A 15,947-nucleotide genomic window follows, 5' to 3' on the forward strand; every position below is an offset into this window, starting at 1 on the left:
ATCCTGTAGATACAGTTTTACATATGTTGTCTCCCTAGTCTTTAAGCCTGAGTTGTGACCCTCATTGGGCATGAGACTATGACCTTGAAAAAAAGAAATATTTTATGCCATTCTTTGTATCCCAAATACTTAGAACAATGTCTAGCACATAATGCCTAATAAATGCTTTTTGATTCATTGACCAGACCAGCCATATGTATTTTGTTATTTGAATTTTTGTTATTCTCTCTGTTCTTAGTTGCTTAAAACGTTGGCAATTTAAAAAAGACTTTCTCGCTGGATTTGCATTTTAAAATATTTGAGGTTTAATATTTCTTAAAATGATAGATTAGTTACATCAAAATTGTCCTCTTTTTTTAGATTAAGTAGGCATAGATGGGCAAATTGGAAGGACAAACACACAAAGTAAATAAGTGCTTTCCAAAGAGTTTGGACAATATCCAGAGAATATTGAATTTCCACACTAATTCTTAAGCTAGTACTCTGTCTTGCCTCCACACAACTTCCAATTAGAAGTTTCTCTCTCCCATTCTTTTGTTAGGTGACAGGAATGGCATAGGAGAATCAGAAAGGAGGCACTTGACTTGGCCAAGGGGAAGAAAGATTTTTACCAGTCATGTCTGGCATTTTCATTTGTAAAAGTGGGATGCAGAATCCATAGCAGGGCCAACTCTGTCTGCAAAGTGCTGGTTCTAGAAAGTTATTAGCTTCACAAGTACAACCCACTTTTATCAGTCCCTAGGAAAAAGCTTTGCATTCTGTGATCTTATCCTCCATATTCCAACATGCAGCTCTACTGTCACATAGACAAACCCACAATCAAATGGCGAAGACTTAGCTCCATTTCCAACCTTGCCAATTTGCTCCTACTTCAGTAGACTGGTGGTGCCCCCTTGCAAAAATAGTGCACAACTAACAGAGCCTAATGCCAGAAAAGAATATATACTTGTAAAACCCAAAATAATGATGACAAGTTCCTACTATAGCAGAGCATCTTAAGTGGTGCCTGATAAATAAATGAAGAGACTCAAGTATGTTGTTGTTATGAACATATCAATCACATTTCAACTCACCCTAACAAAAAAAAAAGCTACCATCAAATAACCTTATCAGTTATCTCATGCATTCAGCTGTAGTTCCATTATCTACTGAGTTGCCTGATTATAAACTCAACCAAGGTCAGAGTACTGCCTTCACTTCACTAAACCACAGTCTGAGGGATTCTTAACCTCAATAGCATCTTAGAAAAGCACATGTTGATATGGTTCTACTATAGTAGTGAACAATAACTGTGAGAATAGGACAGAGCTGGAAGGTCTCTGCAAAGTCATCTAGTCCAATTGCCTCCTTTTACAGAGGAGGAAGAAGAAACTAAGAGAGATTAGGTGCTTTCTCCCAAATCACAAAGGTAGCAAGTAGCTGAGGCAAGATTTGAACCCATAATCACACTCCAAATCCATTATTCTTTCCATTGCACTACACTGCCTTTTACATGATTTTAACATATGCATGGAAGACATTATCTGAGGTCATCTTTTTAGACTATGTTTTTCCCTATTAAGTCAAATCCTCTTAAATAACCAATAACCAACCAGCAACATACATGATAAGATTTCATACTCCCTTTTTGTTTTGTAGGGGAGGTCAGAACAGTGATTTCATCAGTTTAGGGCTATCTACTGAAGAAACTAGGGCAGCTAGGTGGTGCAGTGGCTAGAGCGCCAGGCCTTGAGACAAGAAGATCTGAATTCAAATCCAGCCTCACACACTTCTAGCTGTGTGACCCTGGGTAAGTCACTTATTCTTGTTTGCCTCAATTTTGTCATCTGTAAAATGAGCTGGAGAAGGAAATGGCAAACCACTCCAGTATCTTTGCCAAGAAAACCCCAAATGGGGTAATGAAGATTTGGACACAAACTGAAACACCTGAACAATAAATTAAACAAAAGGTGTGGAGCAGCAGAGTCCTTTTCTCCTTCCAAGATCTTCACCTCTAAAGATCTTGTTAGCTCCTGGACAAAAGAATCTGACAAGACTTCATCTATTCCTTGAGCATCTGGGTCTATGTTCCAGTCTATTTGCTTCTTGAGCAGCATATGTGAAGGATTCTCTATGCTTACCTTCATGTCCTGATTAACAAAGTCGCCACAGCAGATAGAAGTAGAATTTCTCTCAAAAGGGATGGAACTAGTTGCTACAGTACCTCCTATTCACTGGAAAGAAAACTTGAATCTGTGAATAGGCAAGTCATTCAGAAGACAGGCTATTCCACTGAGAAAACCAGAAGTGAAAGGTGGGATATACTTTCACTTCTAATGAAACACCACCAATGTGTTGCAAAGGGGGTAGGTACAAAATGTTCATACTGGTATATTGCCAGATTAGGAATGAAATAAAAGACTGAGTGCAGGAAGGACTTCCATACCTCTTCATTATTATGAAATTTTGATTAAACTGAATTTTGTAAAAAGTCAGATTGAAAAGTTTACTTGTTCAAGAATTAGAGGACACTCTTAGATCAACATTTTTTGAAGCATAAATACCAGTAGTGAAATTCTAGCTATTAGAAATAGAACATTAAGATTTTGTGCTTGCACATAAAAGATGTGTGCATTTTTTTTCAGATTGGGTTCACTCCACTTTTAAGGGTAAATTTAACAGCTTGAGAGAAGGACTCAATGATCATATGGTGGGGAACGGGTGAGATGCTCTATTGTTATGAGCAGTTGATCACTAATTGTTAAGTGCTGGGTTCATTTAACCTAACTAGGCCCCAGTTTCTCCATTGTAAAGATGAAAGGATTTGACTAGATGGTCTCTAAATATTCTATTATCCTACTTCGAGGGCCTCGATGGACAAAAACAAGGTCAACCTCCAACCCTTCAAATTTCTATTGGTGATCTTCATTAAAAGAAATTCAGTCAGCATGGCAATCCAAATCTTTAGATTTTTTAAATACTTTCTTTGATGTTAGAAACAATTTTATTTTACATTTTACTTTAGTTTTACATATATATGTATATAGTAGGGGCAGGAAGGAAGAACTTTATTGAATCAAGAGTTAGAACATAGAATCACAAAAGTTCAGACTCTCAGATTTAGAAGGAGCCTCAAAGGTCAATTGTCCAAAGTGTACCTGAGCATCAATAACCTCTAAAATATTCTTTTTTATTATAATTAATTTATTTTTAGTTTTCAACATTCACTTCCATAAGCTTTTGAATTTTAAATTTTCTCCCCTTCCCTTCCCTTAAAAATATATTTTATTGATCCATTGGTTTTTATATCATCTTCATTTCTGTATATGTTCCTTCTCCCTCCCTTCTCCATTGTAACCAAAAAAATTTAAAAACCCAAACTAACCAAAATATCAACTTAGTCTGCTAGTCATAAACAATGGATAAGCTATTTTATTTTAAATATGAAAGTAAATTAGATGACAATATTGACAAGGAACAATATTACAAAAATGGTAAGTTTATCTTGCCAAACTGCTTAATGTAGCATGTATTGAATCATTTCAAGGAAGATTGTACAATACTAAAAAATATCCAAAACCATAATTTTAATTCCCCTTGATTTTCAAAATTATCACTGCTTTTAAAAAGTAAAAGTCTATTTCACTAACAGAGAATTACAGGCCAACTCTAAGAAGGCTACTAATGACATTCCGAAATTATTGAGTCTATTTCCTCTAATGATAGTCTTATTACACCATCTCATTATGACATAAGGATGGCTCTGGTATTTTCAAAGGCTAGTCCAGGAGAGTTCAATGACTGATGATGATACAGTTCAGATGATAAGCTGTATGTCTACCATATGAATGCAAGCCTAGGTATGTTTAAAATGACCAATTGCCATTGGGTTGGTCACCAAGTGATTTTTTTTTTAACCAGAGTAACTTATTAAGTCATCTACAAAGTAATGGAGGGAATGGAAAGAGCATTAAACACAGTAATGAATTTGGTTTAATTGAAACCTTTAAGCAAAACTCATAGTTGTGATCCTATGACATTTCTTCCACACCTCTCAATAAATCTGGGTAGGCACTCAATAAATGTATCTCTTAATACATCCATGTCTTTCTGGTCATGAAGAATGGTTAGGAGAACTTGCAGAGTTTATGCCACTGGACTGATGGCAGCAGTAAATAAAGAGGAAGAGATAGTGGTGCTATAGCACAAGTAGTGGTGTCTTGAATTTAGCAAGATCTTGACTACATTAGGTTGTACTACAATGAATTATAGGTCTTTTATGATATAACCATTCCCTTTACAATTTTTATGCATTATTAATTTTCTTAATAAAACCTTTCTTCACCATGTTGCCTTTCAATGAAGTTCTGCTATATATAAATTCAAGGCATTGTGTTTGGAGCAAAACTAGAAGGAAAAATAACTTACCACAAGCATGTCAGAAAACTTGTCATTGTGAGGCAATTCAACATACCAATAATAACTCACAATTATATACCTGAGTTTATACGGTTATCTGAAAAATCTTCATTGACATCTAGGTAATAAGAATGACCTTCTGAATAAGAGAGTTTTTACATGGCATAGTTGAAATTATGTTGCATTTAAAGTCAAAGACTTGGCTTTGAAGCACAAATTTGTGATTTACTACTTGTGATTTGCCTTGGGCAAATCATTTAACCTTTCTAGATTTCAGGTTCCTTGAATTGTGAGGGGGTTGACCTAGGTGACCTCTAAGATCCCTTACAGTTCTAAATCCTATGATCTTATGCCATCTTTTAATTGAACAGCACTGGTGGGATTGGGAAAGATGACACATATTCAGCACTATTATTGACATAATGACTGTGAAGAAAATGCTTTAGCTCTGGGCTCCCAACAGTGTATTTATGGTCCTATGTCAAATTCTACTTTTCTCCTTACAATCTTCCTACAACCTTGTAAAACAAGAGGCTTAATGCCATCTAAAACACTAATTTATTTCAACCTAAGGGCTGCTAACTTCAAACATTCTATGCTTTGTAAACCAAGGATCTAAAACTTAAAAGTTACATTTTTCTAAGACTCCTATACTTCTCAATGTCACTTTGAACTTTTCAATATTTAAACTGAGGACTCTGAAAACCATCTGTTGACTGCATTCCCAAATCTACAAATCCAGGATCCTAAGGCAATGATTGGTTTAGACACTGGACTCAGGGTTGGAATGACTGACCCTTATTTTTCACTCAGTGCCCTGGGCTATGGTCTATAAGTCATTCTTATCTGATAATTCCCAAAGTAAAAGGACTTGCCTCTGCACATAGATAGCAATTATCTATTCCCAGCTATAGCTTCTTGGGTATTTGGCCAAGGGTTTCATGATGCAGGTATGCAAGAATTGCAAATGTGGATGAGGGGGGAGGGGGAAGGTAGGAAATAATTTTTACCTGTGGCCTAAGTAAATGATAACTCATGTTTCCTTTGATCAGTCTTCAAATGTTAAAGCATTTTATATAGATGGAGCAAACATGTTAACATTGACTCAGAGTTTTCATTTAGTAGTTCATATTCTAGGGTGCATTCTATCAATAAGGTTGATCTACAGAAATGTACAGGGAGGGGTTAAAAAGATATTCCATTCAGCTATATGTGGGCTGGGCTAAATGGTTACTGGTGTCCCTTCCAGCTCTCAAATTCTGTGATTCTATGGACTTTGTACAATAAAAGTGCTTAACTCATCATTGATACACTAATTATCTGCCATGAAAGGCCAAATGTCAATCAACAAAACTTCTTAAAATTAAAACATGATTTCTTCATTCAAATGTCAAATATGACAGGGAGAAAACATACATGGGTCATATCATTCCCTTAAAGTAACATATAAAAATGAAATGGATAGTAGATGGATAAATGAGAAAAAAAGTGGATGAAAACATTCCTCTCCAACTTCCAATTCCATAATCAGCTATACAAAAACAAACTTGATAATTAAGCAGCTATGGTAATATTTGGTCTTTCCAAATTGATTACATAACACAATTACTTAGATAAATTTTATCTTATTGGACTCTTTTGGACTTCTATAACAAGCAACCTGTTAGCTTATTTTAAGTACTTAGATAATCTAGTTGGAGAAAGCAAAACCTAAGTTACATGATAGCTTAATAATAATAGCTAGCATTTACATAGTGCTTTGAGGCGTGCAAAGCATTGTACCTTACCTCATTTGATCTTCATAAGTTCCCTGTGAGGTAGGTGCTTTTATTATCCCCATTTTACAGGTAAGGTAACATTCTGAGAAATGCTAAGTGATTTGCCCAAGGTCACACAGCTAGTAGGTGTCCAAAGAGGGATTTGAACTCAAGTTTTCCTTACTCCAACTCCAAAGCTCTTAGTCACTGTTCCACCTAGCTGCCCCACTAAAGCCTACAATTTCACCTTTGTAGAAATCACTTGAGGAAATATGTATAGATGTGTCATACCTACACACATACATATATACAAACCATATTTAAACCAACATGTTTCTGCAACAGAACAAAATGTTCAAATGAAAAAGAACTCTATCAAAAGGCCATTTCTTTCTACCACCTTCTTTATTGATTAGTCAGACTGATAAAACTTGCTTCCTAGAAGATAATAAACCAGTAGTGAAAATATATCCCACTTTACACTTTCACTTTTCTCCCTGGAATGATCTACCTTCTGAATGGCCTTGAAGCAAGCCCGAAGCACATATGCTGTTACGCTAGATGTGTTTTTTAGTTGATGATGTGACAACATCGAGACCTGAAGATTGACATTTTACACAAATTCCATTGTGAGTTTAGGTTTTAGTCAATAAATTGTGATACTTAAAGTCATCTCTGCTATAACTGGAATGTCTATAAGGCTAAATCAAGTATATATAACAATCATAATTTTTGAGGGGGGAGGTTAGAGAGGTAAGTTTATAACACATATTGTTTTTTCCCTGAAATGGCTGTACTGAAAGAGTCAGAGAAGAAAATAATATATTAGGAGTTAATCACTACCATTTAAGATGAAATCTGAGAAGTTAGATGAAACTTTAAAGATTAACTTTTAAAATGCAATATTAGCAAAATCAAACAAAATGTCTGCTAAGCAAACAGTAGCTTGTTAAACAAATAAAACTCTGAATAGAATCTTATCCAGTCTCTAAAATCCTTTCCAAATGCCACCATGGTTACAAATATTTTTGTTTGCAACTCCATATAGCACCCATCATAAATTATTTTACATTATAATAGCCTTTTTTGGTGTCTTATCCTGTCTACTGGACTGTCTTATCTAAACTTTGCGTCTCTCATAGTTGCTACCACAGAGTAGGCACTTAATAAATGTTTTTGGTGTTATATTATCACATGAGGTTGTTCTCACATTTCATTATGTTAACTTTCTCAATGTGCATCAAAGATAGAAAAAATTAATTCTAATAAGTGATACTTCATTAAGGATTAATAAATTGTCACACACGCTTTAATTTTATAGATTTTCAGTATACCTACTGAAGATTTGAAGGATAATAAATTCTTAGGGACATCTGTTTGTTTAAAAACACCTGTATACTGGCCAATGGTACTATGTTAATTTGAACCCTTCACACATGGAACAAAATGACATTAAGCTTTACAATGAAACTTTATTCTGGGCTTTATACCACCGTTAATCTTAAAAAGGTATCTTTAAAAAATAAGCTAAGTAAACTTACTCGAATAACTAGGATTGCTTACCAAAATTAGGTAAGGATGGAATAAGTAACCCAACATGATTCTGACATTATGCACCATTGAGCATTTTTCATTTAAATTATTTTAATTTAAATTCAACTTAAACACTAAGTATAATAAAGAAGATAACCCTTTTCATTAGGCCAAAGAGGTCTTCTATCCTTTTCATTCTGTTAATTAAAAAATTTAAAACAGAATGTTCATGTTCCTAGACTATATAAATGCTCTTAAATATTTTATAATATTAAAAACCAAGAGGGCAATTGAGAATTTTTCATTACATGGAGACAAGCAAATAAGACCTTTATTATCTTTCATTCTATCATGCATTCGTAAGTAAAGCATAAGGCTTTTCAAAATATCTATGAAAAAAGAACAAATAATATTTTCAAAACTGACATTGTCTAGAGAATGACTATATTTTAATTTTTAAATTATAAGTAAGATTATTTCTGAACTGGCTATGGCAAAGCTACATTGGTAAATCATACTTATAGCATAAACAAAAAATGTGTTAAGAATCGATTGAATGATAAATGTTTCCAAAGAAAATAGGTCTCATCTTAGTTTGAGGTCTTTGAGATGGCATCCCAATTTCGAGTTATGATCACAGTAAGCAACGTTATTCCTTGCCTAGCCAGGAATGTTAGGTCATAAGTCTCATGTCCATGATGTACTTTAAAAAATAAAAAAGCTTCTTTACAAAGGAATTTAAATTGGAAGGTAACGGACTCCACAGGCATTCTCAAAAGGAAAGAGGGCTTGCTGATTGGCATTCTGTTTAGCCATCTGTGAGAAGCTGGTTTAAGAATTTTCTTTTCATTTAAAAAGATTGCAAATATCATGCCCTCTTCTGGATAGAAAGAATTCTTTTTTCTTTACAATACTGAGTAGAAGAAAATGAATTTCATTATTTAAAAGAGAAATCACCTATCCAGTTCATCAGGTAACTATTAGCTTATTCATTATTCATTCAACTGTCACCTGAAAAAATAAATCTGATGAAAATAACAGTTGCAAATCAAATACTTTATAATGAGACTGTCATTAAAATAAAAAGCTATTTGGTACCCTTAGTTTATTTTTTCTAATAAATTGAATTTTTATCAATAGAGGTTATTTAACCCTCTAAATTTGTTATTTAATGTTACTATTATTTCTTATACCTTACATGCAGTGCAGTAAATGCTATAAGGAAATCAAAGACCTGACCATATCATGGGTCAACTAAAAAAAAAAACAAAAATGAATAGCAATTAATGATGCAAGAATGGGATTTATATCAAAAAGGCAATTGGTATTATAAAGGTATTATAGTTACATAAAAACCCTCAGTCTACTTGTTACATAATGATTTGAATCAATGAAATTCAAAATGTTTAAAGGTTTGGCCCTAATTATAAATAATATTTGTCTTGCTTTTTTGGGCATTTTTTCAAAATCATTACTGAGAAGTAGGTTACAATCTGTTAGAAGAAAACACTATACTCTTTACTGCACATTTCTGGCACCTAAAATTCTTTAATGCAGAATCTACTTAAAATAAGGAGATCATGTTGGGTCTCATGGTTTTGTGAAGTGTAGATTTTGTTTTGTCCTATCCAATCTTTCTCTATCACTTTCCTTGTTTCTTTACTCTCTCCTCCCCTTTACCCTGGGAAATGTATACACTGTCCCTTCATATAATCATCTCACTCACATAGGTTTTTGTAGTGTGGCTTTATTCCTATAGTATGCTCATCTTTGAATATGGCTGTGGCATTGCCTTTCCTTCTGATACTCACAGACCTGTTGAAATTCCAAAGCTTCAACAAATCTCATCTTAACTGAGAGTGAGGCATTATCTTCCCTCTCTATGCCCACAAGCATTTCATTTTCCATAAGCACACCTCTTGCACTTAATGCATATCCATAATGCAAATTCTTTTTCTTTACTTAATTTAAAGTTGGCACTTGGACAGTCACTTCTGGGTCTCTGGGTCCTTGCATTGATTCTTAATTTTAGATCGCAAATTCTAAGAATATACAGGCTGGCTAGCAGCTAGGCCATCACAGCTCCATACATACAGAAGTGCTAAATAAATATTATTACATAATAGCCATACAAAACTATCTGCACGTACTATTTTGTTTTGAGTTGGCACACAATTCTTAAATATTTTATGTAGGATATATTTCATGTCTATATCCACAAAACTCTATAAATTATATTCTACATATAGACAGGGTGAATTCCTGCTTTATGCAAGATAAATAACATTCCTATTACCCCCCAAAATATCAAAACTTCAAATGACTGATGAATATTTTTTAAAAACTGCCTAGTCACTGGAGAATTAAGAAAGGAGCAAGGCTGCATTTATAAAAGTAAATGATAGCATGGATCAATTTGATCATTTCTATGTTTTTAATAACATATATAACATATAAAATTTTCTACCCTATTTATTTTCAAACAAATTCAAGTCAGATGTTAATTTCTATTCATTCAAGAAAGATTTGCTGAAAATGTTTACATTTTCCTTTGTATAACTGAGATTAAGTTCATTCTTATTCTAACTAAAAATAAAAAAAAAATCATCAGAAAAAGTGTTATTAGACTTCTTAAGGAAAAAATAAGCTACAAAAATGCCCTTCCAAATATGTTCTCTCTCTACCACATTTTACTTTTATGCTTTTGTTTATTTCATTTTTCATGTTACAAATGCTTTTTTCCTCTTGAGAGGAAGGAAAAAAGTAATCAGCTCCAATCTTGGTTATCTTTCCACCGTGAATAACTATGAGAGCCATAATATAATGAGCTTAAACTAATATTAATTAAACATGCTGTTTGGATCATCAATTGGGAGAAAATATTCTTGATAGTCTTTTCAATATCATTCAGACTAGAAATGATGCCCTTAAAAGTCATTTTATCAGTCAATATTCATTTATTGAAAGGAATACTTGGTATATGCTAAACATTTAGGGATATATAATAAGGAATAGAAATATATCTGCTCTCAAAGAGGGTGTTAACTTTTGAGGTGGAAAAAAAGGCAAAAAATTAACATAAATATATGCATACAGATACAAGTGCCTCAAGGAGGAAGTCAGTCATAGTTGTAATCAAATGTTAGAGAATGGGAGATCTAATTCTGTTTTTTAAAGTATGATTATTAGACCTGAAGCTGTGAATTGAAGGCAGGAATATGGTAAAGAGAATAGGGAGGTTGTTCCATGATCAAATAGTTGGAGAATGGGGAATGAGGACTAGTAGGGAGCATGGGTGTACCCACTCAGGTATAGAGAGAAATGAGAAAAGCCAAACTAAGTGAGAATAAATGATTTTGAATTAGCAATAATCAAACATTCAGATTGAATGCCCTAGGGTAAGGGAAAATTATTGCAGGAAACAATTTTAGCTTTGATACATAGCACATTTTCAGCATGAAGGGGATAGAACTCAGGAAGGGAAGAAGGAAGTTACGGTAATTACATGTAAAATATACTTTGGCAAAGGTTTTGACGATGGATGTCAAAATAAGCACAATTGAACAATATTTCGAGGAGTGGACAATTTAGGAAGGGTGTCAAAGATAATGAAACATTTTGAATTCAGCAACGTTTTTTATAGTAATGCCCTGTTTATTTGAGTGTTACATTTCCAATAGCAAATTTATTTTCATTGCTTTTGAAAATGATGTTGAAGTTTAAATCTAATCAAAACTGCAAATTCAAGTAATTAAATTTGGTGTAATAAATGTTTAGTCTCCATTTGGAGAATTTCTTCCTAACTCAAAGACTTAAGGTTTAAAATAATTACTTTAAGACTCATGAGCTGTATTCAGATATTCAGATATAAAAGCATGCTAATTTTTAGATGCAATTATGGATTCAGATCCCTAATGCACAGAGAACTGATATTTCTTTTAGAACTAACACTGCCACCAGACTTATAAAATTTATGGAAGCAATATGTTAAGCTATAGATTTTGCCAGTAAAAGGTGTGTGTGTGTGTGTGTGTGTGTGTGTGTGTGTGTGTGTAGATGTGGAAGTAAATAGTTCAAAAAGCAGGCAGAGAATGAAAATTCATTAATTCATTTAATCAATAACATTTATTAAGCACCCACCATGTGTAATGTACAGATCTTTACTATACACATTTCATATTTGAGTTTCTTCTACAAGAAACTGAATTTTTGTCATTTAATTTATTTACATATTTATTTCTTAGCACAGGCAGAAATATATTTAACAAAATAATTTTGAACAAAATATAGTGTAGATTGTTAAGAAATCTTGGCAACTTTTTCTTATTGATTTTACCCTTCTCTCTTTGCTTTGATTGCTAAGTTCATGTATCACTTTTTCAATATACAGCAATTGTGTTTTGTAAAAATACATGACCATGCCATTTTTATGGTTGTTTAATGGTTTCTTTTCAGTTCAGCAAATATAAAAGTACTCAAGAATGAGCACTAAGTGTGCATTACTGCACACAGTTATAACTATTTATGGCTATGAATATCTGAAAACATATGCTATCTGATTTACATTTTAAGGATGATGAAACTGTCACATTAGTAGGGTGTAGCATGTTGAGAACTCCCACAATGCTGCAGTTGTTCCAGTTATATTCATCCTTTCATGTTGCCTTTATAAAAAGACATGCAATGCTCTGAACATGATTGATCCATACCACAGCTGCAGCCTAAATTAAAGTGAAGTTTTAAATATTAATGCTTCTCTGGCAGGGATTAAAAGTTATTTTCCCAAAGCTCTATAATAAAATTCATTTGGGAAAAGGCTTAGAGAAAGGAAAATAAGCAGGTAACATATGAAGACATCTTTTAAGGAAATGTCTATTTCCATTGTTTCAGCTACTGTTTTTCTGATGACATTCCACTTATAGCTAAGCTTAAATAGTCATAACCTGTGATGACATAAGAAATCTAGAGATGTCTCCAAGTCCTCAAATCAATTAATTATATTATTATTAAGTGACTTGAGACTAGAATCATTCAAATAATTGTTTCAGTTCTCCAATTCAGAATGGTTTTGTGCACCCTGATGTACTCAATGATTTTGGTTCTCAGGTGCCTTGCTTTTATCTTTTGAAGTCTTTTTGTAAAGCTTCACCAACAGGTACTAAAACCTGTTCTCCAACTTCAAGATAACAATGGCCATTTTATATGATAGCTAAAAAATATTAGCTTGGTTTCAAATGTCTGGTAGTTTAAAGTGGATCAATTTTAAATGAATAGTGGTCTAGAAAGTTTACAATGTATTAACACAACTTGTCTATGATATTTTGGATATGTGCCAGTGGCCCTAAACTGCTGAGAGTTTTCTTCAAAATAGTATTGGGAATGAAGAATTTGCACTTTTCTGGAAGGGGGGAGAAGTATGGAAGAGGGAGAAGATGGAGGATGAGTGTCATGATGCCCCCAAGATGCTCTGCCTAAGGCATCATGGAAATTTTTGAGGGAGGACAAAACTGTATTTATACAGGAAATATGACTACCTATGGAGTCAAAACAGTTTTTCTCTGGGGAGTTCAGCCAGAGACTCAAATTGAAGTGAGCTTTCCATCAATTACAAAGGAATCTTTAGTTATTCAATTAATAATTCAATATTTTCACTTCCCATGTGTCACAGCCTTCCTTACTTGGACGAGCAGGACCTGCTTGCAATAGAAGAAGACAAGCACAGCTTCTCTTCTTCTAGAAGAAATAGCTGTGGCACTGAGGGGAAATTTCCAAAAGAGGGAGGATGAAGGGCAAAATCAGAAAGTCTACAAGTGGAGTATCAAAAAAAAAAAAAGAAAAGAAAGAAAGAAACCGAAGATGTATGAGTCAGAAAAGCAAACTAAATGGAAAAGGGAAGAAAAAGGATAATGTGTGTGTGTGTGTATATACATGTATATGAATATATATTCATATATATATGAAAAAACTCCCACACTATGAAATAAGAAATTAACAAAAAGGGAAAAGAGATCTGTATAGGGGGAGGGAGAGGAAATCTCTCCAGTCTTCTCTGAGCTGTGCCTACTCACCTGAGACACAGAAAGCCAAGCTACCTTATCTTTGCACTAAAGCACATTCATAAATGATAAATGGAAGCAATCTTCCATCTAGAGCATCTTTACTTTTGGATAACTAACTATGACCCTTGTTAGTGGACTTTCATCTCCATACTCAAGACCGTGAAAAATACATGTTGTGTGGGTCCAGATAAATTCCTTTCTTTTCTTAAACTTTCCAACATTTTAGTAGTAGGTAATATGGGATTTTGTTGTTGTTGTTGGGATGTGTGTGCAGGGGAGCAATACCTACTCATAAAGAGGTCCTCGGGAAGACAGGGATAGCTGAAATGAACTCTTAAGAAGTTTGTCTTTTAATGAAATCCATTTAGAAATGGATCTCTCTATCTACATCTGCGTGGATATCTATATCTACATCTAATACTAAACATGTCACACGTGGGGAAGAGGAGGCAGCAACATTTCAGGATGGGGGAAAAAGAAAACAGCAAATAGGAGAGAGAAATGCTATGCTCTTTAGCAGTTTCTGACATTGTATAATGTATCATCAGCGACCATATAAATAAGCTCCAGCCGCTTCAGTATTTTTGTCGAGTCCAGTCTGCAGTGAACCAGAAGGGAAGGCGGTGGTAGTGGGGGAGAATTGGCAGCACTGAAAACAATTGATTTCGGTCTGCCTTGCGGGTGGGTCCCTGAGGGAAATCCTCCCGCGTCTCTTCTATCCCACTTGCATCGTGCATTACAAAGCAGAGAATTCGCCAGAGCCGTGGTAAGCATCCTCTGTGTGGAATCTGGGGAAAGCCCTACAGCCTCTGCCGTTTATTACCACCACCGCGGCACCAGCCGTGATACCGCTGAAGCGCCTCATCATTTCTAAGCATCGCCTTAGAACTAGCGTTCCTATTTGTTCCGAAGTAGCAAATTAGAGGGGTCGAGGGGGAAGGAAATGTGGGAAGAGAGACTAAGAAAAAGAAAAAAAGGGGGGGCGTAGAAGGTAATTGGGCAAGAGATTTCCTGTGGGTGTCTGGGATCTTAGAAGGTAGAGGTGAAACGAAAAAATAAACAAACAACAACATTCGTGATTTTCTTTCTCATTCCTGTAACTGTAAAAGACAGGGGGAAAGAGGAGAATTTTAATAGACACGATTAAAAGGCTACCCAGATTAAACCTGCTACCTGCTTGAGACAACAGATCACTTAGAAAGTCTGAGCTTTCTCATCGCCCCCCCACCAGTATCCCCAGATTGGCTTTATCCCTGGCAAGCTCTGCGCCAGCGATAAGATTTCTCCCCGTGGCACGGATTTGTCCTGTGCTTCCTGTGCATTGGGGCAAAACCTGTGCGAGAGAAATCTACCTTCCCGTAGCCCCCCACCCCACCCCCGGAAACCCCTCATCTTCTCCGATAAACACACCTGCCTTGCAGCGCAAGGGGAGGAAGAGAGAGGGGCCAGCTTGGTGGACTGAATCAAAACAAGAAGATGGGGGTTGTGTGTGTGTGGGGGGTATATTAAAGGATAGTTAAGAGAAGACTCCAACCCTAAGAACACCCCATTCAAAATGATGGCCGGGCGGCGGCGGGGGTGGGGGTGGGGGAAATCCATAGGTCTCTGGGCTAGAAGAGGAGATTCCACTCAGAATAGAAAACAAATGCCTAGGCGCTCGTGAGACGAATTTCTGTATCTATTAGCCATGCTTTGCCGAGTATTTCTAAATTGAAGAAGATATGACTAATTAATTGATTAAAGGAAGAATTCCTCCTCCGTCCCTTCCCCTTTCTTCCCAAACCTCACAACCTGAACCATTGGAATTACCTTTCATCCAGTCCACCACTTGACTCGGCGACCATTTGCTCACTGGTTCCATTATAAGAGCCATTGGGAATGGGATCGATTTCTTTGTCAGGCGAGGAATTCGAAAAGAAAAAGCACCCTAGAAATCTTATCTTTTCCCCTCTGGTTCCTCTTCTTCCGCAGAGAGGATAGGGTGCTCTCTGGGTAGATGGATGGGTGGGAGCCGGGGAACCGAAGGAAGGGAAGCAAACTGCCTTATTGTGTCAGGTTTCCCGGTAGCTCTCCCTGCTGTAAATTCTCTCAGCGAACCTAGAACATCAGCGACAGGCAGCACAGCCTGGGAGAGGGAGGGAGACGCCACCAAATCGCAGCTCTCCTTCTCCTCTTCTTCCTCCTCCTCCTCCTTCGCCTT

At 35.4% G+C, this 15,947-nt stretch overlaps 1 protein-coding gene across 4 annotated transcripts in view; it reads right to left on the reverse strand.

Annotated features, from left to right (window-relative positions):
* Positions 1–15,945, reverse strand: part of CNKSR2 (connector enhancer of kinase suppressor of Ras 2) — a 334,822-nt gene extending 318,877 nt beyond the window's left edge. For all 4 annotated transcript variants that reach the window (XM_027868521.1, XM_027868512.1, XM_027868505.1 and 1 more), the window contains exon 1: positions 15,557–15,945. In XM_027868521.1, the coding sequence (XP_027724322.1) occupies positions 15,557–15,620 (64 nt within the window). In that variant the 5' untranslated portion in view covers positions 15,621–15,945. The remainder of the gene's footprint in view (positions 1–15,556) is intronic.
* Positions 15,946–15,947: the final 2 nt, after the last annotated feature.

The sequence above is a fragment of the Vombatus ursinus genome, unplaced genomic scaffold (genome assembly GCF_900497805.2).
Source record: "Vombatus ursinus unplaced genomic scaffold, bare-nosed wombat genome assembly UNPS02001419.1, whole genome shotgun sequence".
NCBI classification, from domain to species: Eukaryota; Metazoa; Chordata; class Mammalia; order Diprotodontia; family Vombatidae; genus Vombatus; species Vombatus ursinus.